Source organism: Notechis scutatus, chromosome 1 (assembly GCF_049901735.1).
Source record: "Notechis scutatus isolate UNSWTSFEM ecotype Mainland chromosome 1, rNotScu1.2, whole genome shotgun sequence".
Lineage (NCBI taxonomy): Eukaryota > Metazoa > Chordata > Lepidosauria > Squamata > Elapidae > Notechis > Notechis scutatus.
Genome location: NC_142009.1, coordinates 75,987,212 through 76,014,836, shown reverse-complemented (window position 1 = coordinate 76,014,836; position 27,625 = coordinate 75,987,212). Strand labels below are relative to the sequence as shown.

Sequence of the window (27,625 nt, the reverse complement as noted above, 5' to 3'; positions counted from 1 at the left end):
TACTGTCCCTTGTCCTATTGTCCCCATTAATTCATACCTATTTCCTGTATTCTTACTCATGTTTATACTTATACCTATTATTTTGTAAGTGATTGACAAATCAAATAAATAAAATAAATTTTGCTTGTCAGAAGGTCCTAAAAGAGGATCAGATGACCCCTGGACGCTGCAACCGTCATAAATATACTTGCCAAGCATGGGAAATCTGGTCACGTGATCATGGGGAATGCTGCAAAGATTGTAACTGAAAAACGGTCCTGTCTCATTTTTCAATGCTGGTGTAACAATGCTCTGGTCACTAAAAGAAATGTTGTAAGTCGAGGACTACTTGCAGAGAGAGGAGCAGTTCTAGCTGCCTGTCCTGCGGGATCTTTTCATATTTTGTGCTCCCCTTCATTGATCCCTTAAACTGTGCGTTTTAGCAGCCTCGTTGCACCTGGACAGTCAAATGGCATTTAGAAACTCGAGGGATTGGCTGATGTGTTTTTTTTCCCCCTCCATGTTTATCTTTTAAGTCAGGGGTCCCCAAACTTGGCAACTTTAAGACTTGTGGACTTCAATTCCCAGAATTCTGGGAGTTAAAAAGTCCACAAGTCTTAAAGTTGCCAAGTTTGGAGAGCTCTGTTTTAAGCCATCGTTTTTCTTAAACGGATGCCTCCCGTCCCGTCCCCTCCCTTGCATGAATCAATGTATGATTCCCATTAGGCCCAATATATTGGCTGGGGTAGGGCGCGACGCTGCAAACGACTTCTTCCCAAAGGCACAACTTCAGAAGGCGGCTCTCACGCTCTCGCTGCCGCCCTTAAGAAATGTGGCGGCCGCAGTTAAACGGCTGGGGAAGGTTACCCGCGACTGGCTTGATGACGCAGAAGAGATGCGCCGCCGGATGAGGCAAGCGCGGGGGGCACGGCTCAGGTCGGGAGAACTTCTGGAGCGGTAAGTCTCCGGGCCCGGCACCGCTGCGCCTTTACTTCTGGCGGGAGCGGGGGGGGGGACTCAAGTCCGCCGGCCTCGGGCCCCGAGAGTGGGTCTTATTTAGGGGGCTTCCTCAAAAGCGGAGGACGTCTGCCCCCCCCAAAACGGTTGCAAACGCTTAAGCACCCCACTCCCGGTCACTCGGGACATGGAGTCAGCGTGTCCGTTGAGTGTTGCCTGGGGGTTGAGCCGCTGCGCCGCTTCAAAGGGAAACCTCAGGAAAGGGCGCTTTGCTTTCTCTTCCCTCTCCTCCCCCCCCCTTTTTTTTTCCCGTTGCCAAAGAGCCAACCTTGAAGAGTCAATGCAATTGGTGTTCCCTGTAACTCCTCGGGTAGCAGTGGTATATTCACACAGACCGATCCCTGGGCATGGGTTGTGTGAAAACATCGCATCCCTCTGTCCCGTAGGGCTGATTTGCAAGATTTGCACGCCCGTGAAAGAATATCCCTGGGCTGAACAAAGAGGTGTACTAGAATAGGTAGGAATATGTGTCTCTTTGAAGAACTCATTCGGGGTAATTTAAATGGAATTTTTTTAAAAAAGTTTTTATTTTTTAAGACAAACATATACAAACAAAACATAAAAACATAAAAACATAAAACCATCTTCCATTCTTTGTACATACAGTGTATCAGTTGGTTACAAATCTTTTGTGCTATCCTTTTGTAGTCATTACTCACAGTTTATATCAATTTTCACATTGTCAAACTCATTTAAATGGATTTTTCAAGCTCTCTTGAGATGGTTGAGAGGCTTTGGCTAACACGGATTGATGGTATGGGCTCTTAAGAATGGGATCGTTTTGCAGTTTTAGACTTTGCCCTTATGCAAAGTCACCCGATATTTAGGTGGCGATGTCCATAATAAGGCTTATTCAAAACTTGGTGAGAGAGTCCTGCTACGGTTGAGAAATTTTCTCTTAAGTGGAGCTCTGGACCTCTGTTCCAAAATTATTCCCTTAATGGCCCCCAGTAGCCATGAGCTTGTTTTCAGTAGCTCTATACTAGTTCAAGTACTTAAATGTACAGGGATCGACCTAGCAACAAAATCAGGTAATGTTTTTACATTGTTCTAAACGTAGTAATAGTAAAGGAATTTTTGAAGTTCAGTGTATCAGACAAATCTGCTTGATGCCTTTGAGAACCACCCATTTGCAATTTCCCTCCTAAATGCACTTCAAAGTTGAGGTATTTATAGGCATCATATGCCCCACTCAAGCTTATTATAGTCATGCTAGCATCTGTCTGTGGTGGCCTATTTGTATTGGGGAGGAAAGAAAAATCTTATACCACTTCTGCAATCTGCTATACATTACAGACATTCTTGGTACTGCAAAGAATTGGTCAAAATGTAGATACTCTGGAAAATGAAGGAATTAGTTTTCACCAGTGAGCTTAGTCCTGCTTTGTTTTCTCATGAAACTGAGAATAATAATACATTTACATATTTTAAATATAGAGGAACTGTAAACTTAATTGTGGCAGTTTACTATTTGCTGTGATTTTATTTGTGTTGATAAAAGCTGGAGAAATAGATGAGATTTCTTAATCCCGTTTATACTGCTCACATATTAGTTTAAATATTAATACCAGTGTATACATTCTTCCAAATATTGATAAAATGTAACCAAAGTGTAACAACTCTTGTTTATTGTTCAGTCCTCTGCATGTATAAATTCTACGGTTAATGTTGCTTATAGACACAAAATACATAAACCACAAAACAGGATATATGTCCTTTTAAATTTAGAATGTTTTGCTGATGCGTCAGTGGTATTTTCTGAGCTTGGATGTTTTCTTGCAGAGGTTTCATTATCCAAACTGTGGATAACTGTGTTGGTGGGTGTGGTCTTGGAGGTTCTTTGGTTGAGCCCTTTACTGTTACCTTGTTTGGCATTTCCTTGATTGGGGTATTGATTACTTCTTGATTGTTGGTCTGGTGTTAATCTTGGTGTTAATCTATGCTGTTCAGGGTACTGATTGCTGGCGGGGAAGTATTTTGGTCTTTTTTCCTTGTGATTAATTTCAACAACAGGGAAACTGATCATCCTAGACCAAGCCAAGTCTGATAATGCCAGAGAATTCTTAGAAGCCTGGCATTCTAACAAATTGGCCCTCAATAGACACAAACAACATGTGTGCAAAAGAGACAGTCAACAAGCCAAAAAGGGAACAAAAAACCCAAACACCTCCCCAACATCAATCATCACTCTGATGAGCACAGATTAACACTAACATCAGAGCAACAAGTAAACAATACCACAATCAAGGAACTGCCAAACAAGATAACAGTGAAAAACTCAAATAAAGAACCTCCAAGACCACTCCCACCAACAGTGCATGCAGCTAGAATATAAATTGAGAGCAAACTCTAGACTGGTTCTGATGAGGTTTAGTTTGGGTAAGGAAACTTCTGCAAAAAACAAGCAAGCTCAGAGGACACCAAGGACCCCTCATTTCAAGCCTGAGCCACAAATATTCTCCTTTATTAGAAAATTTGTTTGTCACATCTTCTTGTTCACTTTTGACAGGTAGGATATTTAGAGCTAATCTATTCTTTTTTTTTTTTTAAACAAGTTTTATTAATTTTTAAAACACACAAATTATCATTATTCATTACATGTTTAAACCTTTTTTTCATTGTAAATTTAACAAGTCAGATAAATTATGATTCTGTTTTAAACCATTTCCATATAACATACCAAAACCTCTTATTCAATTTCTCTTTAGTTCTCTTTACTCTTATTCAATATCATTATTATTATTTCATCTATTTCTTTCTGACTTAGTTACCATTATTCTCATTCTATATTTCTACAAGTTTTTACTAATTCTCCCCCAAAAAACATATACACACAACACACAAAACATAAAAAAATCTTTTTGGAAAGTAACTTGGACCCAGGTATCTCTCTCTTCATGGACTTCAATTATATTCATGCTCATCTTACATATCATTGCTTATTTTATTTACCATTCTAAGCCTTCTATATTAACTTCTCCACATATTTCACCCTTCTTAATTCTATCTTAATTAATCATCTTAGTTTGAATCATTATATTTGTATCTTTGTCCATTTTTTATCATCCCTTTGTCTCATTCCTTATAAAAAGAAGAAAATAAGTTTCTCCTGAAATCATTAATCAGAGTATGATGCCTTTCTATCTCCCCCTAAGTTAGTCAAATTAATCTTTAAAATAATATCCAATACCCAATCCGATTTTGCTTGGTACATTCTATCTAACTAATACATCCAAAATAATTAAGTACATAATTAAACAATAAATCCAAATATTAAAAAAAAGATACTATAATAAAAATTTTATAATAACATCAATACCATAATCTTCCGGTTTGTCGGCTTCATGAGCGGCAGGATTTGCGAAGCTGCGCGAAGATGGTGTGGAAGAAGCTTTCCTTTTTTAGAAATGGCGCTTACTAACTATCAACAAACATTACAACAGATGAAGACAGCAGAGGAACAAGAAAGAAAGGAAGGAGCCATTTTTAATGAATCTCAGAATTTGATCAAGAAAGAAGGAAGAGAGAAAAGAAGAAAACTAAAGGACTTAAGATCTAAAAAACATTTAAGAAAGGGAAAAATAAGGTGCAAAACCAATATGATGATAGTAAACAAAAGGGAAAAGGAATACGACAGAGAAGGGAAGCCGGTAAGGCAGAGGTTAGAAGAAGGGGGTAGAAAGGTTTGTTGGGAGAAGAAAGAAAGGGAAAAGGTGGAGAAAAGCTACAATGTTTTGAAATTAAATGGAAAAAGAAATTTTTATGGATAATGGATAAAGTATAATTTTTTTTAAAAAAAAAGATTTTGCAAGGTACATAAGATGAGATGGTAGTATTGTAATGATTTAAGAGTTGATAAGAGATTAAAATGTTAAAATGTTTAAAAATGATTGGCTTTAAAATTTAATAATAGGGGAGGTTTAGAATACTGTTTTAATTAAAGAGCTAATCTATTCTGATTACAATTTTTGCAGGTAAAAATTCTTACAGAAAGATAATTTCTTAAGTATTGATTTATGTTTTTAGCTACATAATTTTATATTATTGAAGGTATGTATCCAATTCAATAAGCATTAAATTTTATTTTTCATTTTCACTACTGCATTGTTAAATCATAATTCTTAAAATAAATGACTCCTCCTAGTAGTCGGAATGACCATTAGTGTAACTTGGCTTCTCTAGTGGGGATGACTAAACAAAGTATAGGATTTTTGGTTTATTTAGTGTGTGCAACTAGAGAAGTCTTGTGCTACTTTTATAACAAATTAGAATTTGATAACCATGCTCTTGATTTTTTTATAACTTGTTCTTGGTGGGAGAAATTAACAAGGATCCTCTTTTCCATTTGTGCTAAATATGCAATGAAAGGAGATTTCATGGATTCTTTATCACCTGCTAAAAGGAATACCACAAAGAGACTGACTGAACTAGTCATGGTAAGCTAGAATTCTTCAGAATACTAGCTAAGAGTGACATACAGATGAGTTATTTAATCGAACTATGTACAGTAATCCAAAGGCCTGGTTAAACGATTGTTTATTAAAATGGTGTTAGAATCTTAAGAGTAGGATGGATCCACATAGGCCATTGATCAATTCATGATTTGTGCAGGAATTCAAATCTAATAATCTCCAATCATTGGTTATTTAGGTTCATCTTAAAATACATTTAGTGAAGAGAATCAGCAGTTTCTCTGGCAGTTTTCCAGTTGAGCTGTTCTTATTGTTAGGAAGATTTTGTAAGTTAAAATCAGTCTGTTATTCTATGTGCAGTATTCTGGACTAGTAAGTCTTAATTTTTTTTATCTGTGGTGTACTTCCAGGTTTTTGAAGAGTAGTAGTATTGTTTTGTAGTCCTCATAGGTCCTTCAATCTCTCTTTATTAGTCTTAATACTAGCCTTGAATCATTCTTATTATGCTTCTGTAAACCAATTTTAATCAGTCTAAATTGGTGATAGCGAACCTTTTCGGCACTGAGTGCTGAAATGGGAGTGCGCATATGCGCTGGAAACTGGAAGAGCAGCTTCCTGGCACGCGGGAGCACCGGAAACTGGAAGCTCAGTTTCCCGGTGCGCCAGCTGCCTGGTTTTACGGTTTCTAACGTGCATGTACACACGAAGACTGGCTGGTCAGTGCATACATTTGTTCCGGGAGCTCCTCTTCTAGTTTCTGGTGTTCCCGTGTGCGCGAAGACCTGCTGACCAGCAGGCACATGTGTGCCGTGGAGCTACTCTTCTGGTTTCCAGTGTTCCCATGCATGGAAAGACCAGCTGGCTGGCGCGCATGTGCACACTGGAATCCAGAAGGGCAACGGCTGGTGTGCCTGGAGAGATGGCTCTGCATGCCACTTTGGCATGCATGCCATAGGTTCACCATATGGGTCATATGAACTCAAAGTGGAGGTTACCTTGTACAGAATAAAATATGTAGAACACTTACTTACCTTTGGTTAATACATTTCTAAAAATGCACACTCAATATCAGGCCTGCCCATGAGCTGCATGTGGCCCTCAGGACAATTAGTAAGGTGGCTCCACAAAATCATAAAACTTTTCACCTTATTATGTTATTTATACACATTAATTATATTGTTTTATATGTGGCCCATGACAATTCCTCTTCACTTAATGCAACCCAGGCAAACCAAAAGGGTGGACACCATGCTCAATATTCATTTGCCTCTTTTGCTGCTATATTTATTTCTTCTTTCTAGATTGAATCAGTCTTGGGATTGAATCAGTAGCAAAAAATACAATCCTTCAGATCAGCAGTGGTTCAATGTGTTCTGGGAGTGATCTAACACCAAAGAATGCCAGAACAACATGTCTTGTAACAGTTACTGCTAAGAATATTTTGATATCTTGTTTTATTCAGCCTTTGCATTAAGCTCTTATCAATTACTTGGAGTGAACAGGCATTAACTTGTGAGCCAGTGTTTCTTTATTTTTTTGTAATTGAAAATCATCCAATAAAACAAACCCTCCCTCTCTATATTTTTGTCTTTAAAAGTATTATACATATTTGGGAAGAAATAATTATAGTTGCATAGTCAAGGAATGACTAGGTTCCCATTCCAATGAAGCCCCATTTTTAGATATTTATCATCCTATTTCCTAGTTGTACTTTTGGAGCTGCTTGTGCAAAATTATAGTGCCGACTTAACACAGCACATGTGGACTCATTGTCAAGAACCTTTTTACTATAATCAGTTTTCAAAATGTTAATAGAAGTAGTGTGAATAGTACCTCTTGTATTTTTCACTAAACCAGTTTTTAGCCACTAATCCATTTTTGTAAGCCGTTGAGTAGTCCTGAACATGAGGAGGTGGGAGCTGAGGTGAGGAACACACTCTGTCTTGGCAGACAATAAGCTGAGGCAACAATTTGAGGCAATATGCAGGCTTGGTGAATGGAGGGAAGTTGCAACAGGCTACCTCCATGAAACACGGTCCAAGAATCACTGCTATTAAATCGCTGGCACAAAGTAAAAACTAACAATATTTTGTTTTACCCAGCTTTGGATATGTTTACCTCTCCTTGATAAGGTTTCTTCTTGCCTTATATAGATATTTTGCCTCCAGTCGCTCACATATCCATTTGAATGCGAACATTTCTTTTAAAATAAAGTGTGACTGTCCTGATTTTTCTGAGCCATTTTCTAGATAAATGTATGCAAAGAAAATGGGTGTATGCAGTGATATAAGTGAAAGGACTAGGCAAGATTCTTTCTGTCTAGAAATTTGCTTCAAGAGAAGGTAGATGACTTTCTTGTGTGAAATAAAAAATGGGACAAAACTAATTTAAGTATTTTTAATTTACTCAGTAAGTTTTGTTTTGTTTTCTTTTATTAGGAATTTACTTCATCTTCATCATAGGTTGTTTTGTTTTGTTTGTTCTTCTTTGATAGTTACAATGGAATATAAAAGTAACAAGCTGTGACAAGCTGATTTGCTGTTGCTTGTTATGCTTCCAAAATGTAACTATAAATTATTCCTTAATTCAGGACATTACTAAGGCAGGAAAAAGAAATTAAAAGTTAAATGTTTGTTCTATGTGTATACCCTTTGTTTTCAAAGTTGGGTCAAGTGGGTAATATAATTCCCTTTTTTGCCCATTTTCTGGGGAAAAAAGCCTGCCACGAACAGGTACTTTCCTTATGTACTTTTTGCTATAATTTTAAATGTTATACTGCACTAATATATTTATTTAAGTGAAAGCTTCAAAGGTAATATTTATCATTGCAGATTTTTAATTCATATTTTGTTATTTAACTATATTTATGTAACTAATTTCTGAATCCCATGCCTGTGGCGCTGGAAACAGCAACAGATAACATTAATTCATCTGTAAAAAATAGTTACCACAACACAACAATAATGTACGCTATGAATTTTACTTGAATACAGTAGTGTGAGATTTCTTTTCTTTTTCAGGTCTGGAATCTTTATTTTATATACTTGATGTTTTATCAAATATGTCAATACAGACAGCAAACTAGTTTTGGGGATGCTTTACGGAAAGCTACTTCCTTAAAGTAGATGTTGTGAAGTTTGATTCCTGGATTTAATTTCTGGAAGAAGTTCTCATTTGATTGGACACTTGATTGCTACAATGGATCAAAACAACAGTATACCATCTTATGCTCAGGGCTTAGCATCCCCACAGGTAAAAATATACTAAACTAATGAACTTATTGAAAAACAAAACTTTCAAAACAGTTTTTAGAGACCTTCAGTATTGGATGGGTTGTGGACTCCATATTTTTTTACCTTCCTTTGCTGTTTCTTTTCCTTGAATTTTAAAACAGTCGTGTTTATAACCTCTCTGTACCTCAATACTAGATTGGTTGCTACTTGCCATACCAGCTTCTGCAGGTTAGGACAAGTTTCTATCTTTTCAATGGCATCAGTGATGGATATTAAGGCAGTAAGAACTGTTTTATTGTTATACAATTTTCATTATTGAAACTCCTGGCATGAACAGAACAGTAATTGCCTAACAGACTAATTCTTTATTTGCCTGAAATATATATACGGACATATTTCTTGATTTAGTCCCTCAATATTTAGCCTTTTCAACCTTCTTATTGGAGCCAGAACAAAAAGCATTTTCTCCTTTATTATTTGTATTTTTTCCAATAGTTTTATTTTAATCAAATAAAACTAATTAAAAATGTAATACAAACGTACATTAAAAAAGAAGAAAAATGAGATAACCCCTCCCAAACAACCTAAACAATAGTTTTTTTTTTTTAAAAGGAAACTTCTTCCTTCATCACCAGCAAGTGTTATTTAGCATTAACAGCTTATCATTGTCTTAAAATATAATCAAATACATCTTCATTCCATACTTCAAGCCCTTTTCTATTATCTCTAAGTCTTCAGCCCTCCTTATCCAATCAACAGAGGTCCAATAACAAATGCCCCAAATATCTAATAACATAGCAATAGCACTTAGACTTATATACCGCTTTGTAGTGCTTTCCAGCCCTCTCAAAGTGGTTTACAGAGTCAGCATATTGCCCCCAACAATCTGGGTCCTCATTTTACTCACCTCGGAAGGATGGAAGGCTGAGTCAACCTGGAGCCTGGTGGGATTCGATCTGCCAAATTGCAGTAGGAGTAGCTTGCAGTACTCCACTCTAACCACTGTGCCACCGAGGCTCATAAGTATATAATATCCCTTTCCATATAGTCTGAATCCCCTAAAATCTATATTTTGTTTCATTCTCTGTGTTGAGAGTGTTCTCCTCTAATTGTAATCTTGTCTGGAGAGTAATTATCAAAAAGCCAGTTTGCTCACTGGCTCTTCATTCCACTGCAGTTGTCAGATCCACTTTTTCTAGACCAGTCTTCAGTTCATTTCTTCCCCAAAAGTCCCTTTCACAGTTCAATTTTTGTGACCCACTAGAATACTTTTAAATTGTGCTACTTAATTTGGCACAAAACCATCCAGTTTTACTAACCCAATAAATTACTGAATATGTGCATAAATTCTAAATGAACAGTGTAATGTGAATGGCCCCTTTTCATTTTTCTGGGCAGTGTTCTTGCTAGCTTCAACTTTGGAAATATTTATTTTAAAGATATTGCAGGATTACTTAAAGAGTATCTGGTAAAATCAAATTTTGATTGTGATACTTATGAATTAATTATTGAGTATGATCCAAAATATGGTGGCAAAGGAGCTTGGTGAATATTCATCTACGCCATATTATAACTTGAACAAAAACGGCTGAGTTGGTTATTCAGAAGAGAATAGCTGTGCAATTAAACTTGCTGCCAATATAAATATACATTGGATTGCAGTTGTGTTCTGTGAGCCATGATGGTGCAATAGTTACAATGCAATATTGCAGGCAATTGTGCCAACTGCCAGCAGTTCAATTCCCACCGGTTCAAGGTTGACTCAGCCTTCCATCTTTCTGGGGTTGATAAAATGAGGACCCAGGTTGTTGGGCAATATGGTGACACTGAAAACTGCTTAGAGAGGGCTGTAAAGCACCATGAAGCAGTATATGTCTTATTGCTATTACTATTGCTATGATTTCCAGAATAAAGCAGTTGTCCTTTAAATCAGGGGTCCCCAACCACTGGTCCGCGGACCAGTACCGTCCGCGGAACAAGTCCTACCGGCCGCTGGTTGTTGGCCGCCATCTTTTGATGAAAAAGTGCTTCCGGTGAGCTTTTCCGGTAGAAAGCTCACCGGAAGCACTTTTTCATCAAAAAGATGGTGGCGCTAGCTCGTGAGCTTTTCCGGTAGAAAGCCATTTCTACCCGAAAAGCTCATCGAAGCGTTGCGCGCATCTTTTTTTTGATAAAGTGCTTCCGTGAGGTCACCGGAAGCACTTTTTCATCAAAAAGATGGCGGCACCCAGCTGATGCCGTACCGGCCGCAGCGCCCAGCTGATGCCGTACCGGGCCGCGCATAAAAAGGTTGGGGATCACTGCTTTAAATGATTCTGTGCATTCCTAATCTTGTTCATGACAGCTCATGTAGGTTGCAGACTTTAACTTTTCAAAATTGTATTCGTTTTGTAGAGTGCAACGACTCCAGGCATCCCTATTTTTAGTCCTATGATGCCCTATGGCACTGGGCTCACACCTCAACCTGCTCAGAGTACCAACAGTTTATCTATCCTGGAAGAACAACAGAGACAGCAGCAGCAGCAAGCAGCAGCACAACAGTCCACTTCACAACCAACACAAGCAGCGTCTGGTCAAACCCCACAGCTCTTCCACTCACAGACTTTTACAACTGCTCCTTTACCAGGAACTACACCGCTCTACGCCTCTCCCATGACTCCCATGACCCCCATAACGCCTGCCACCCCTGCTTCCGAAAGCTCTGGGATTGTACCGCAGCTGCAGTAAGTGCAGACTCCACTCTGCTCACAAATCCTGTACAGGTAGCTCTTGACTTAACAGGAGTTTGTTTAGTGACCAAAGTTACAACGACACCAAAAAAATGGTGACTGATGAATGTTTTTCACAGTTACGACTGTCACGGCACCCCCATCATCACGTGATCAAAATTCAGATGCTTGGCAACCGGTTCATACTTATGACCATTGCTGTGTCGTTCCAAGGTCACATGATCCCCTTTTTGTGACCTGACAAGCAAAGTCAGTGGGGAATCCAGATTCATTTAACAACCGTGTGACTAGCTTAACAAATGCAATGATTCACTTAACAACTGTGGCAAAAAAAAGTTGGTAAAATGGGAAAAACTTGCTTAACAAATGTTTCACTTAGCAACATAAATGTTCGGCTCAATTGTGGTTGTAACCTGAGGACTACCTGTACTTTAACTATGGTACATTTTAAGGGGGAATTCTATATTAATATATTTTAGAGCATGGTGGTCAAACCTACATTCTGAGTTCATGCTGCCAAGTGGCTATGTTTCAATGACATATGTTGCTGTGTTGAATGCGTGACAAGGCCTTTGAAAACAGGTACCTTGCAGGCACTTACTCAGAATGCCAGTGCATTAAGTTGGATTGAAAAATACTTTCTTTCAGTTGTTTAAAAATTTTCTGGTGTCTCTGAGGCAGGGATGGGATTAAAATTTTTTAACAACTGATTCTGTGGGTGTGGCTAGGTGGGCATGGCCATGTGACTGGGTGTGCATGGGTTTTTGTTTTGTTTTTTGCACACACACACACACACACACACACACCGTGCTCCATTTTTGGGCCTCAGGGAAGCCTCCTGGGGGGCATTTTTGCTGCCAGGAAGCTTTCCTGAGGCCCAGGAAGGCAAAAAACGGAGTGCCGCATGCCCTTTTTTGCCTCCTAGGCCTCAGGGAAGCCTCCTGGGTGAAGCAGTAAGACAGTGAGGGGGATCCTGGCACAGCTGATCGTCGGCACAGCTGATCGTTGGGAGAGAAAAAAATAAAAATACCTTAAGGAGTGACTGGGTGGGGGAGAATGCAGTCAGCGATATCGGGCATGCATGCGATGTCACGTATGCATGATTAGGACTGATTGAGCAGGGAGGAACAGGCAGAGAGGGGAGAGGAGGGGCCAGCCAGGGACATGATTTGCCGGTTCTCCGAACTGCACAGAATCGTAACAACTGGTTCTATAGAACTGCTCCGAACTGGTAGAATCCCACCTCTGCTCTGAAGTTTTTTAGTTTAGATTTTTACTGGTATTGTGGCTTGTAACTAATGCTCACATGGTTACTCTTGTAATCAGTTTTTGTAGAGTGGCTTTATTTGAAGCTTTTAAGGTTACCTAATATATCTCTAAATTCTCTCCAGGAATATTGTATCTACAGTAAATCTTGGTTGCAAACTTGACCTAAAAACCATTGCCCTTCGTGCTCGAAATGCTGAATACAATCCCAAGGTAAAATATAATGGAGAGGTGACAACTAATGTTACATTAATCAGTGATGATTGTTTGCTATTTTTGCTTCTGATAGCTCATGTGACTTGCTTCATTTAATGCAAAGGAGATTTCTGAGTATGCTTTTTATATGTAGCCAAGAAAAAGATCTTTGGGGCTGCATAGTAGCCTTAAAGAACAATAACACTAACCATTCGTGTTGTGTCAAACCATTTTATACTAAAAACGTTGCAAAATATATAAGCATTTGTTGTGATATACAATGGTTTTGAAAAAATGAAAGGTAAAATTTGATAGAACTACTAGATCCCATCTCTAGTTGGCCGTAAAAAAATGGTTTACAAAGCTGGCTGGGTTCATACCTCATGCCAAGCAACCTACAAGGGCAAAGCTTTGCAATTAAACAAAAATTTTACAAAGTAATGAAGTATTACAGGAAAACAAGTAACTGTTTTCACTTCAGCATTTCACTGAGCCGCAGTGGTTAGAGTGCAGTACTGCAGGCAACTTCTGCTAACTGCCAGCTGCCTGCAATGTGGCAGTTCAAATTTCACCAGGCTCAAGATTGACTCAGCCTTCCATCCTTCCAAGGTCAGTAAAATGAGGACCCAGATTGTTGGGGGCAATAAGCTGATTCTGTAAACCCATTTAGAGAGGGCTGCGAAAAGTACTGAGGAGCGGTATATAAGTCTAAATGCTATTGCTATTCATAAAGCAGTCTCTTCTAGAATTAATTTGATGACAAAGTACTGTCTATTCTACTTGAATTCAAACCAAACTTACTCCAATGTTTTGGCTATCAAGTTTGAGAAATGTGTTTTCCATAAACAAACAAAAGTAACTTAATATATTTATTATATTACATTGTATTTGTAACTTTAGATATTTTCATATTTTTTTGAAGTGAAGAATGGAGATTAATGCAACTTCAGCTTACTAACTAATGAACGTTTAGGGATTTATTTATTCATTTTGGTAGTTACAAAAGTGTTTGTTCTTTGTGTTTCAGCGTTTTGCTGCTGTAATTATGAGAATAAGAGAGCCACGTACCACAGCTCTCATATTCAGCTCTGGAAAAATGGTGTGCACAGGAGCTAAAAGGTATACAAACGAAAGCAATTGTCTGCAACCATTTAGCTTATTAGCATTTGGCCTAACAGATATGGCCATTTGACACAGGTAATCTGTTAAAGGCCAGCTGATAGGTATATAATGTACAAACTGTATGTATATCATTCAGAGTTTCCTTGCTGAAATACAATGCATCTTATATTTTTTTAGTGAAGAGCAATCCAGGCTGGCTGCGAGAAAGTATGCTAGAGTTGTACAGAAGTTGGGCTTTCCTGCAAAATTCTTGGATTTTAAAATTCAAAATATGGTTGGTAGTTGTGATGTAAAATTCCCTATCAGACTTGAGGGATTGGTTCTTACGCATCAACAATTTAGCAGGTAGGCTACAAAATTCTGTTATCTTAAATGCATATTGAAAATGTTTTCTTTTGTGTTTCTCAAGTTTATTTTAAATGTCTCATAGTTCTGAGTCATTTATATATTTCTATGAATGCAAAAGAGGGCCAGTAATAAACAATTCTGATATATCTTTGATGTATAGATAATTTCAAACAATTGTAAATGTGTACAGTTCTTTAACATTATGTGCTTTCTTCAATACTGAAACAAAAAAAGCTTTTTTATTTGAACAAAAAATTAATCATCTGCTGATATGTATTAGTGTAGTATGTATTAGTGTAATTTAAATTCTTAAGAGTAGTATTGGAAAGTAGATAGGATACATTGCTAATTGAGCAAATATATAAAAGTGAAAACTGAATTTCACACTAGCCCAGCCTCTTTAAAATGTTCTTGGCCTTACAGTATAGAATTGAAAATAGTTCAATAATTCTTATGTAGAGTCTAGTATAGTTTGCCTGAAACTTTTCTATTGAGGAATTACATTAATAATGAAAAAGTACAGATAGGCCCTGGGGTACATAAGACATGACTTAATATCATCTCAGCTTAATCCACATGTGGCAGAAGGAAAAATGCATTTCTATTCCTGAGCAAATGCTTTGATCAATCTACATTAGCTTTACATTTTATTTATATTGAACTTTTCTTTCAGTTATGAACCAGAATTGTTTCCTGGTTTAATCTACAGAATGATCAAACCAAGAATTGTACTGCTCATATTTGTTTCTGGAAAAGTAGTTTTAACTGGTAAGCTGTATTTGAAATTACTGCACTGACTGTAGCAAACTGAGATACCCGAGAAAGATTTCAAATAGCTAATTAACAAATACAAATATATTAATGCATTGGTTTGTGCCTTTATTGTACTTTATTATAATATACTATTTGCCTTTTTTGCCAAATATTTTTATTTTGTACTGTTAACATGATGCAGAAATTAAATGTGTTAATGTGCCTTTAAAGACCACTCAGAAAATTCAGTTGGTACAAAATACAGCCATGTCACATGCTAACTGGTGCTGGATGCAGTGAACATCCTACTCCTGTGCTACAGGCCCAGCCTTGGCTGCCTGTAAATTTCCAGGTGCCATTTAGAACGCAAGCTTTGTCTGATGAAGTCCTATATGGCTTGGTGCTGCAGGACCTGTAGGATTGCCTCTTTCAACAGAATCCAATTGTTGATACCTCCCCACTGCCATGGAATTGAGGAGATGCTTTTCTGTTATGGCTTCTGTTTTGTGGAATAGACTTCCACTATCCGGTGGCCTTCGGGAAGCAGGTTAAAAACTCTTCTAGCGGTTTTTGAACTAGCGCCCTAGGAATTGTTCATATATTGCTCCAGTTTAAAATAAAAGTTAAGTATTGTTTTATCACCAGATAGTAATGACGAGGGCATGGGTTACTGCCAAAGGTCCTCCTATGGAGTCCACATTAAGACTCCAACTGTTCTACCAGCTGAGCAAAAGCTCTTACGAATTCGGTGCATTGGTTTGAATTATGAGCAATTTCCACATACAATTAGTTAATGCTTTCTTAAGAAAATTAGAAAATTAATGATATTGGTAGCCACAGAATCTCTGTACATAGTGGTTAAATATACTCTTTCTTTTTAGGTGCAAAAGTCAGAGGTGAAATTTATGAAGCATTTGAAAATATTTATCCTATTTTGAAAGGATTCAGAAAAACGACGTAACAGTTCCATGTGCTTATTCATGAAGCTGGAGCACATTTTTAAAGGTATTGATTATGGCACAGCAGTAACACACATATCAGGACTTGGAATATTTTCCCAGATAGTGCCTCTTTCCCTGTTTTTCACGGGAAGGGAACATATCATTGTGTGTTTCGTCTGCACTAAGTTACTGTGCATTGCTTCACCATGTTCTCACAAAAGAAAAACTGAGCTTATTTATATTTCTGGCTCTTAAAATGGCTAATTTTAAAAATCTGAGTCTTATGCTGACAAGCTGGCTAAACCGTATTATCCAACATTTAAAACTCTGGAGTTACTTACAGTATTCTTTCAACCGTGGATTTTATAATGAGAAACGTTAATTTTATGCTTTTAGACCTACTTCCACATTCCCTACATTTCCAGTGTTCAGCAGGACAGAAACTTTGCTAGTGAAGACAGATGGCTGTATATATTTCTGATTTGTGAAGCAATTCTAAATGTATAATTACTTGACTAATTTGAATAGTAAAATTTGTGGTCAATTTTTGCTTTTGCTGTTTTAACGTGCTAATTGCATGCATATAGCTAAAATAACTTGATTTTTATAAGATTTTTATTAACAATCCAGTATTAAAGTAATGTTTTGCCATTTCAGTTATTTTTGTGTTGTTTCTTAGTAGTGTCTTACTTGGAGGTCCTTATCTCCAACAAGAGGACTTACAGCTACAGTATAACATTTTCCTTCTAGTATTAAGAGGAAGAACGTGTTAATGATAGAAATAGCTTTGTTTCCAATTGTTTTTTTCCACGATCAGAAAAAAAGAACATGAAGCAGACCAGGTGCTGTACTAGAAGGGAACATGAATTCTGTACATCCAAAAACCCTCATGTCAACTTATCCCACCCATACTACTGTATTCCTATTAGGTTGGGGTGGAGAGGGATTTATACATATTTAAGTACCAAAGAAAAAAAGTATTTCTTCCTCATCCCTCTCCTATAAAGCAAGTAGGTGAGTTTCAAATATAATTTCTCTTCAAATTCCTTCCTTCCTTCCTACCTACCTACCTACCTACCTACCTATGGTCAATTCCTGTAGAAGAGGTTGAACCATTCAATACCAAAATGACAAGACTTTTATCTCCATTTTATTTTTAGTGTGAATTGATTGATAATTTCAATGAGTGATTTCAGACCACAGCCAATGAAAGGATGGGACATACTGTATTCAGAAATATACATAGCTTATTTTCAATTTTTATGAATTACATTGTAAATTATCATGGAAACTTTGAACTCAAAAGTAAAGCTTCCTGTCTATTTGTACTTCAAGTCTCATCCCCATTGGTTTATTTCCACTGCAACAACAAATATCCATTATTCATTTTGTGACTTGTCAGCTATAAGCCAACCAATTTCTTAATGGAAACAACCTTTTCCAACAAGTTGAATGTGAAAATTCTAGACTCTTGAATAAGTGAATGTCTTCTCAGATATGAACAGCATATTCCAGCCAACATACTGAAGAGTATTATTTTAAAAAATTGCTTTGTTTGCCTTTTTACTCACCTGTATGTTTAAAAAATGCTAATCTTTTATTTCCATTTCTCACCAAAGAAACTAAAGAATTGGTTCCTGGATGGGATGATCCCACTATAGTGTTCCATAGTTATATAATGGAATAAACACTGGATTCCATATTTCTAATTTTATTCCATTGCCAAAGCTTTCCTGGTTGATTAAATTATACTGTATTTCAAAGTAATTAGTTCTTTGAATCGGACTATATTGCCATTACTTATATTCTACTTCAGGATATAAATCATTCCTAAGGCAGCATCCAAAATGAGCACAATGAAAAATAAGTGACGAGGCTCTCTCCCTCAAAGCAACCAATGGTAATGGTTATGGGACAGGAACAAATTCTCCTAAAGCAAATTCTGACAGGCTCTTAAGATCTTTCACCAAGGGTGGCAGTGGGAATGCTCTCAGGAATGAGCGGAAGAAAATAAACATTGGAAACAACAATTCATTTATCACATGATTCTTTATTATAGTGAATCTATCACATCATGGCTTATCATTTGATTTTTTTTTTCACTTCAAAGTTCTAGTAAAATAATCAACTCTCTAGCCTCATGGCAATCATTGTTACCAACTTGAACATAAAAGGTGAGAAAATTTTATGATTCAGAAGAAATTATCTCACAGCCTAAGCTACGCATAAATTAAACAGAATTGGAAACATCCTGCTTCCAGATGAACTCTTCAACATAGTGGTTTCCTAGATCACAATTCACAGCACAAGTGTAGATAGCCAATGTTCCCCAATCAATGCTTTCTCCAAGGCTGTCGACATTTAAGTGAGCTAGAAGCTGTGGCATCACCTAAACAGACAAATATTGTATGTGAGTTTTTAAAACTAAGTGGTCAAATCACTTCATAACCAGAAAGCTCAGTATAGTATTGTATTACCAATTTTTTAAAACATGCAAGAGAAAAGTAGGCAAACAGAGAAATTATGTTAAAAACAGCTTTATGGCCTTTTATGTGCAGTCTTGCCAAACATCCACACCTGGAATTCAAATATTCTTTTACTACCACACTGACAGCTGGGAATATCTGTGTCCTGAGGAATATTTAATCCTGAAATCCAGATGGGCCCTTCTCCATATCTGCAGTATCTGATAACCTGAAATTCAAGAACCAGAATTGAGAAAATAAAATTATGTAGATTTTATAGTATGTATCATATGGACTAAGAGATGATTCTTCTCTCAATTGACAGAAGTATCTTCTATGTATTATGTAATTACCAAAGGTGCAGGATTGTGTGAAGCATGCTTCCACTAAAGTGATTATCATCTCAGTAGTTTTCCTCCAAACCTGTTCCAGTTTCTAAGCCATTGTAAAGGGTTAATAAGCACATCACCATCTTGCATTCTACCCTTCTATGTGCATGGCTAAACAATCATGTGATTATGGAGCATCTGCTATTATCTATAAAAGCCTTACTTTGAAACAAAGGCTTTTTAGATTTCAGATTCCAATTTCAGCAAATGGAAATGACAACCAGTCCAAGAGTGCATGATTCACATGACTTCCTTTCTTGGTTAAGATATTGTTGAATGATGAGGCATAGTATGCAAACATTTGTTAACCTTACCATTGATTTAGCATGTTGTGAATATGGCCTTTGTCTTACTAGTATTTCCATGCAGAACGGTACTAAAGGCTCAGTTCCCAACATCCAACTCTTAACTTTGATTTAGTTTGTTGCTAGTCTCCATCTAAACATTTTGGCAGCACAAAATAGAAAATGAATTCAAAGTGACAAAATTCTGGGCTGGATTATTCATATCCCATTCACATAGTAATAAATCAGTATAAAGCATTAATGGACATGAATAATACATTTAAAACACCTGTTCTGGTTCCAAAGATATTCTTTCTTTGAATATTTGAAAAATTCTGTCTTCCTGAGTTTCATGTTTTGCCATCATCTCCAAGGACATCTCTAATAATTCAGAAGCTTCATCTGGGGGGGGAAAAGCATGAAGTGTTTAAGTTGTAATGCTTAAATATTGTAAAGGATGGTTTTGGCTCGGTCTCTCGGGGATGAGTAAGTATTCATGAAATTTGATCTTTAAAAACCTATCAACAATGAAAAAATATTGTGTCCATCTTAGAAGGTTGCAAAAAAAAAAAAAAAGGAGAGAATGAGATCTGCATTGTGCAGAGCAAGACTGCAAATTGATGTTCAAGAGTTTCCTCTTTTCGTCTGAACTGGGATAGGAGAATTTGGTGGTACTTTTTAAAACCAATGCTAAATCCATTTTACAGTTTCTGTTACAGTAGCATATACTTTCAATGTCAAAATGAGAGGAAAATGAATCAGATGTTTTAGCACAGGGGTCCCCAACCACCGGTCCGTGGAACAAGTCCTACCGGGCCGCTGGCTTGCTGGGCGCCGCCATCTTGTTTTGATGAAAAAGTGCTTCCGGTGAGCTTTTCCGGGTAGAAAGCTCACCGGAAGCACTTTTTCATCAAAACAAGATGGCGGCGCCCAGCTGATGTCGGTACCGGGCCGCGCCATAAAAAAGGTTAGGGATACCGGGCTGCGGCGTAAAAAAGGTTAGGGATCACTGTTTTAGCATATACACTCCAAAACAGTTCTGACACAACATACTTATATGTCTGAGGCTAACTCTTACTTTTAAACAAAGTCTAAGTAAAAATTTTTTTGGAAAAAAGCTGTCATTGGGAAGCTGAAAGGCAGATCTATACATTCTCTAAGATATCCTTCAATTTAAAATAAAAATTTTTAAACAGCATTGAAACATGGACTCATTCATATTTCTTACTAGATTACCTGTTGTTGTGTCCTCATTTTTGTCTAAATCTTCCTGCTCTGTGTCATTGACAGCAACAGAATCCAACTCCTCATGTTCTCTTACAATTTCATACTCGGGGAACAGAAATTTATGATCCGGAATTACATCTTCTATAAAACAAGAAGTCAGTATCTTCATTTATTTTCTCCTAGATTTTATTATATTCATTTGTCAGAGGGCGGAGAAAAGGCAGGAATTTCTAACCCCCATTCTATATTTTCAATTGTATTGACTGTATACGATACTGTACTTTAGTTTAACTGTACAGATACAGCCTTAAACAAACAAACAAAAATTCAAATGGACATTTTCACATATCTATTCCATTCCCTCTCTCAGCTATTTTTTGTGCTTTCATTTACAGGCTCACTTGTATCCCAGGGAAGTTAACGAGAACAGGGAATAACTTGATTCTAGCATGTTTGTCAAGTTGCCATTGCTGGCATCTAATCTGTGCTCTAAAAATGTCAATCCTTTCCACCAAACTGTTTGTTTCTCAATTCTCTGAGTCCTGCTGTTAGGTCTCCTCCTCTGTGACATGTACAGAATTGTCAGTCCACACCATGTTCAACAATCTCCTCTTCCTCTACTCAACAATTCTGCTCTTTTATTTGGTTAGAATTAGGAGATAGATGTTTTAATTAAGCATGATGTTTCTTGGTGGCTGTGGGTGGTGGGAGGAAATCCTTTAACTTTGAGATCGTTGCGTTATTCCATATCCATCAGGGCAATTCTTCCTGACACAAATATGCCTTTGTACAAAAAAACTTAAAATCACTAGATAGCAAATGTGGATTACATTCAGAGCTGTGCTAAGCCAAATGTGGTTATTTGCCTTTGACATGGTATATATGACCCTTGTACCTTAAAAATGACTTCTGACCTAGAATGATGTGTGAGCCAAGTCCAGAGAGCCAAATCAAGTAACCCTAAAAAAGCCCCATCATATACATATTTAATTCAACAATGGATTTATCTTTTTAAAAAATGAATATTCTTCCAAAAAGCTTCAAAGCAAACTACCATTTTGGCTAAACCTCCCAAATGAACAACCAAAGGGCATAATTGGGGCAGCAGCAAATAGGACCCTATAGCATGGCAGGGCCAACTGGAGTTAACAAAAATGCTATTTTTACTTTTTTTTAAAATAAACATATTAAACAAAGCAATATTTATAAAACCACCAGCTAAGCCATTAGCTATGCACGTAGATTACTGGATTCCTTATTTTTCCACGAAATCTTTTTTTTAAAAAGAACACGATGCTTTTTCTAAGAAAGATACCACCAGAGAACATTAAAAGGACAATGCCATATAAAATTATTAATCACTTCCAATAATTTAGTACTACTAACAGAAAATAAACTCTCTTATAATTAGAGTGCTAATGCACACAAATCAAAGGACGATATCTTCCAACATACATTCTTATATTTATTATATTCTATAATATTTTGGTGCACTCTTACAGTTCAAGGGTATTTCTAACTACCTACCAGGCTGCAAACATGATACCTTATGTCCTGCTTTCCAATCTTTGATCTGATGGTCTTTGCTACAATAATGAGCCTTATGACATTTGGAACATGTGCTGGGTCCCAAGCAACCACAAACTCTGCAAAGCATAGCTCCGCATTTTAGCTGCAGATTCACAGAATGTAACTCTTCCAAAGGTGGCTCTTCAGGTGGTGGATTATAAGAGTAAGTATCATTCTTTCTTGGAAGCTGATTCCTAAAAACTTAAAAAAGAAAAAAAAATTATCTAACAGAAATAAGCACAACATAATTCTAGTTTAGTCTGCCCACAGTGTGCCAAAACAATACATGGGGATGCCCTGGAATTAATCTTTGTGCATTCTAAGCCCGTTTAATTCTTGAAGTCCCTATAGAAAAAAATGTCAAGAATATAGAATAGAATAGGCAGCATATAAATGAAATGTTTTGCCACACTAATAGTATATTTCATTCACTTTCTTGCTACATTTTTACATAGTGCTTTGTGCTGCCCTGAAACTTCTCCCTGTCTCCTGTCTTCCTCTGATCAAAGCCAGAATCATCTTCAGTACATCCTTTTGGCAAGGCCATACAGAAGTCGAGATATGTAGCATGGCTAGTGAAAACCTGGAAAGAGCCAGCTGAATGAAGGAAGTTGTGCATTCTTTGAAGGGCTGGCCAAACTTTTTAGTAAACAATCCAGAGGACACCGGTTGTGGATGCTCCACTGCTTCAGAAAGCTTGGGCAGCTCACAGACCATGTGATCATGTTCCTTTATGAAGTTGTTGCTAGGTGGCACTTCAACGAACTCCTTTAAAACTTTGCATAGACATATCAACTGCTCTTTTTTGCTGTTTCTGGTGTTCAGTATCTGAACCAAGACATACTTTCACACAATTATTTAAAGTATTTATATATTGGTATCTACAGTGTAGTTAGTACATGTTAGGAATGATAGTCACCTAACAGTTGGGTTGGGAATATGTAAACCAGGATAATCATTTAATACTGTTGTATCTTTAAGAGAATGTTGTAATTGTGATTGGCTGAGGTTCCTCCAACGGCCATAAGATGGAGCCAGAAACCTGGTTTGCTCTCTTCTTGCATTTCCCTATTGCCTTTTGCCTGATCGTCATTCTGCTTGGATTGCTGTGAGTCTTGCAAACTGTTAGCAAACTCCGTTTACTGAACTTTGTTTATGATACTGGACTTTGTTTTTGGATTATCCCTGGACTGATTGTATTGAATACTAACTGCTTTAACTGTATATGATTTGGACTGTTTGTTGGACTTTGTTTATCCGTTTACAGGAAGTAAAACTTACATTTTACTATTCAGGGTATCTGTGTGCTGGTTGTGTGTTATTAATCACCACTCTCACTATGTTTCCCTGAGTGCACTCATTCTCCTAACGGGGAATACCTCAACAGTACAAGGCAACAGTTTTATGGGTGCTTAACTTTTAGTAACTTGAATTGTGTTCTGTTCCAGACAATTCACTTCTGGAAAGGCAAGCTCTGGGAGAAAAATCAATGATTCAGGGTGCTTAGGAATCACCTCTGCAATGGGATGGGCCCATTTCTATAAACCTGAATTAGTAAATGTTTATTAATTAACCTCAAAAAAGATCATGATAACCCACTGGTGTACCTGAGGAGCTGCAGTAGCCTCCTTCAATTTTCTCATATTGACCTAAATCAATAGTCTATACTGGAGTTCAGGAAAAAAAGCCATATTTTATTAGAAAAATGGGCTATAATTGGGTGGTACAAATGCTTTGCATATAAAAGGTCCGCTATTAATTTCCAAGCACAGAAAGAGCGAGTCCCCAACTTGTGGGTGCTCCATCAATGGAGGTTTCTCAGAAGAGGTTGAATTGCCACCTGTCTGAAATGGAATAGGGCCATAGGATCTCCTACTTGAGCTACAAGATGGATGAAGGTAGAAGATGTAAGTTAGACTAGAAGACCTCCAAGGTCCCATCCAACTCTGTTATTCTGTACAGTATTCTGAGAAGTGGCTTATCAAAACAGGTCTTTTTGCATCCTGAAAACTTAAGTAACTTGATTTTATTATAGGTTGGGTGAAACCAGGTTCAATGGCAGTAACTGTGAGAGGGATCTTGGAGTCTTGGTGGACAACTAGCTAAATATGAGCCAGCAGTGTGCAGCAGCCGCCAAAAAAGCTAATGCAATCCTAAATTGCATTAACAGAGGGATACAATCGAGATCAAGTGAGGTATTAATACCACTCTATAAAGACTTAGTAAGACCACACCTAGAGTACTGCATCCAGTTTTAGTCACCATATTATAAAAAAGATGTTGGGACTCTAGAAAAAGTGCAGAGAAGAGCAACCAGGATGATTAGGGGACTGGAAACTAAAACATATGAAGAACGGTTACAGGAACTGGGCTTGGCTAGTCTAGTAAAGAGAAGGACCAGGGGAGACATGATACGGTCTTCCAATATTTGAGGGGCTGCCACAGGAAGGAAGGGGTCAAGCTATTTTCTAAAGCGCCTGTAGGCCAGACAAGGAATAATGGATGGAAACTGAACAAGGAAAGATTTAACCTGGAAATAAGGAGAAACCTTCTGACAGTGAGAACAATCAACCAATGGAACAGCTTGCCCTCGGAAGTTGTGGGAGCACCATCACTTGACACTTTCAAGAAGAGATTGGACTCACATCTGTCAGAAATGGTGTAGGGTCTCCCGCTTGGGCAGGGGGTTGGACTAAATGACCTACAAGGTCCCTTCCGACTCTGATTATCTGTTATTACCACCTATTTACAAGCCACTCCCGCAGACGGGCAGCTGTTTCCTTCTGCACACTCCCTGGGGATGTTAAGTTACTCCCAAATGAGCAAGCAGAAGGTGCTTCAGCTTACACGCGGAACGCTCGAGCTGTGCCGTCGCAATCGGGGGTCGCACCCTCCCTCCCCGTTCTTTCTCGCGCGGGACTTTTGCAAAGGACGATCCCCACCACCCACGTGCAGCGCCCCCTCACCTCTCAGGCTGCCCGGGGCTGGGCCGGCGGGGCGGTAGCAGGAAGGCTGGCGGCAGCCGAAGAGGAAGAGGCTCCTGTGGAAGGCCTCGGGACGCTCTTGCACCGGCGCGTAGAGCTGCAAGAGGAAGGCGCACGGCTGCCCGCACACGCCGCATCGCAGCTCGGAGGGCCCCGGCAAGCCGGCCTCGCCCAGCCAAGCCGGCCTGCCGCCGACCTTGCAAGGGAACTGGTCACTGCGCAGCCGCCAAGGTGCCGCTTCTTCCACAAAGCCCAACTCGACCTGTTGCGAGCACATTTTCTTTTTTAAGCAATCGGCGGCCCCCAGAGAGCGGCGGAAGATGTCAGCAGCCGGGCGTGTTTGCGGCGAGAGGAGCGAGCGCCTCTAGCGGGGCGGTGGCTTCTTTGTCCCGTCCCGGTCCCGCTGCGCTTCGCAGGGATTCCCCCGTTCAGCACATAGCAAGTGCGGGCAGCGATGACAATTTTACGACCCGTGGACGGGCTTGGCCCAGGAATTCTGGGACTTGAAGTCCACGGGTCGTAAAGTTGCCTTGGAATATAAAGGAAGGCTCTGGACGAAGAGCAGTTTCCAAATCAAGTCTGAAGCACGATAGCGCGTCCCATAGGTCGGAATCGCGCAATCAGTTCGATAAGAGAATTTGGCTTTTCTGATGCTCTTTTCCAACTCGGGTAGAATAGCAGATTTTGGAGGGGAAAGGAAGACAGTCTTCTTCTCGCTGCGAGAGCAAACGGTCTTCTGTTCATGCAGAGTGGATTCTTGCTGTGTCTTGAGCAGAGGTCCCCAAACTTGGCAACTTTAAGACTTGTGGACTTCAACTCCCAGAACGCCTCAGCCGTCTCTCTCTCTCTGTATGTATGTATGTATGTATGTATCTATGTATGTATGTATGTATATGTCTCTGTATATATGTATGTATGTATGTATGTGTATATGAGAGAACCAGCTTTGTTTGGGTATTTTCCCACGTCATTATAGTTGTGCTTTTAAAGTTGTAGCAACGTTTCGGCAGAATCTCATCTGCCATCATCAGGCTTCTGTATTGTGTTCATCTTGTGAGTCAGATTTTCACAGCCGTTTCAGTTTTAAATTTGGGGCTCGCCTACTGCTGTGCCAGAATGTTTTTTTCTTCCTCCTGATTGGTTGGGAGTCTTGGTTTGTGTTTATTGGTCTTGGAGTTTGCTGTGTTCTGCTTGATTGGTGTTTCTATCTTCTGTCTGTTTTGTGGCTTTTTTTGTCTTGATTGGCTGGCAACATTGTGTTCCTGTATTGGAGGCTTTTAGTGCGGCTTGGCTCCGAGTAAATGGACAGCTATCATTTATTAGGAAGGTAGGTTTCATCTGGGTGCCTGGTTGGGGTGTGTTTGAGCTGGAGGTATCGGGGGATCTGTTCATGCCCAGGTGTTTGCCTGGCTTGTGGTGTGGAGATTTTTTTTGTTTGTGAGTGCAGACTTCCAAATAATCGACAGTCTGGTGGAATCATCTCTTCTATTCATGCTTTCAGGTCTTTTTTCAATCTCTATGGCTTCTCTGATAATTCTGTAGCTGGGGTCTTCTATAGTGGCTAGGGTTTTGGTGCCATTGAAGTCGATGCTATGACCTGTTGCTTTCATGTGTTGGACTAGTGAGGAAGTGTGTTCCAGCTTTTTTACTCCATTTTTGTGTTCGTCCAGGCGGGTACTTATTCTTCTATTAGAAGAATAAATAGAATAAGTACCCGCCTGGATGAATACAAAAATGGAGTAAAAAAGCTGGAACACACTTCCTCACTTAAAAGCACAACTATAATGACGTGGGAAAATACCCAAACAAAGCTGAATACCATACATGTAAGTACCCACAAAAACCTATATATATAATTTAAATTTATATTTAATTTATATTTATATTGTGTGTGTGTGTGTACACACACACACAAAAGTTTTGGTCTCCACACACCCCATTTTCTGCCCGTTCTGATCCCCATAGAGAAAACGGGGCCCGCAGAGGGCGAAAACGGGATGCATGGTGACAGCAATAGGCGATGGCAATCCCTGAAGCCTGAAACAACTGATAGTCTGGAGGCCGATCCTACAATCAGCTGCTTGTGCTAATCAGGCTGTGCTGAAGCTGACAAGGTTGTTTTCTGTTTGCTGCAAGGAGACAAATTGCTGGGAGGCAGAGGCAGATTCTCCCCCCCGTTTTCCTCCCCAAAAGCTATGTGCGTTTATACTTCAGAGCATCTTATACTCTGAAAAATATGGTAAGTGTTTTAGGATACCTGTGGAGTTGATTTCCTGATCTGGCCTATATGGAGCCACTGACATACTGTATTTTTAATACATGACTTGTCCAAATTCTGTTCTGTAACACTGGAAAGCATATCAAATACATTGAAGAGGCAGGTTCTGTCAAAAGCACCCAAGATTGTGACACTAAACTAAAGCATCTAAGTGCATACCGTGTTTCTCACATAATACAGAGAGATGCGCTGTAGCATTGCACGGTTACAATTATAACATAGCTTGTGTTTTAACTCTGCCTTCACCTCCACCTCCAAATCTACACAAGAGGATTTAAGAATTTACAGGAGGCATGATGGCTCTGAGCAGATATCAATCAACAGAGGAGGACAGTTGATAATGATCTGACCAACCATTGTGTTGGGTTCCACTTTCGAAACCTAACAGCAAAGAAAGAAAAAAAAATCCCATGCACATTTAAGACTGTGTACGG

At 38.6% G+C, this 27,625-nt stretch overlaps 2 protein-coding genes across 6 annotated transcripts; one reads left to right on the top strand and one right to left on the bottom strand.

The window, feature by feature from the left end:
* Positions 1–677: 677 nt before the first annotated feature.
* On the top strand, positions 678–17,329 carry TBP (TATA-box binding protein). 5 transcript variants are annotated; one of them, XM_087968185.1, is made up of 9 exons: positions 678–936; positions 8,429–8,660; positions 11,036–11,364; positions 12,762–12,849; positions 13,859–13,950; positions 14,131–14,298; positions 14,975–15,069; positions 15,936–16,059; positions 16,813–17,329. In XM_087968185.1, exons 2-8 carry the CDS (start codon positions 8,607–8,609, stop codon positions 16,013–16,015), a joined length of 906 nt encoding a protein of 301 aa, XP_087824311.1. In that variant the 5' UTR covers positions 678–936; positions 8,429–8,606; the 3' UTR covers positions 16,016–16,059; positions 16,813–17,329. The 5 variants fall into 5 exon arrangements, with proteins under 5 accessions (XP_087824311.1, XP_087824307.1, XP_026525273.1 ...); XM_087968181.1 differs by lacking the exon at positions 16,813–17,329 and adding an exon at positions 16,392–16,651; XM_087968188.1 differs by lacking the exons at positions 678–936; positions 16,813–17,329 and adding exons at positions 5,364–5,432; positions 16,392–16,651.
* A 696-nt stretch (positions 17,330–18,025) lies between these two features.
* Positions 18,026–25,808, bottom strand: PDCD2 (programmed cell death 2). Its single transcript, XM_026669485.2, has 6 exons — positions 24,896–25,808; positions 21,888–22,130; positions 20,370–20,501; positions 19,423–19,535; positions 18,573–18,689; positions 18,026–18,384 (listed from the first exon to the last, which is right to left on the bottom strand). Exons 1-6 carry the CDS (start codon positions 25,188–25,190, stop codon positions 18,226–18,228), a joined length of 1,059 nt encoding a protein of 352 aa, XP_026525270.1. The 5' UTR covers positions 25,191–25,808; the 3' UTR covers positions 18,026–18,225.
* Positions 25,809–27,625: the final 1,817 nt, after the last annotated feature.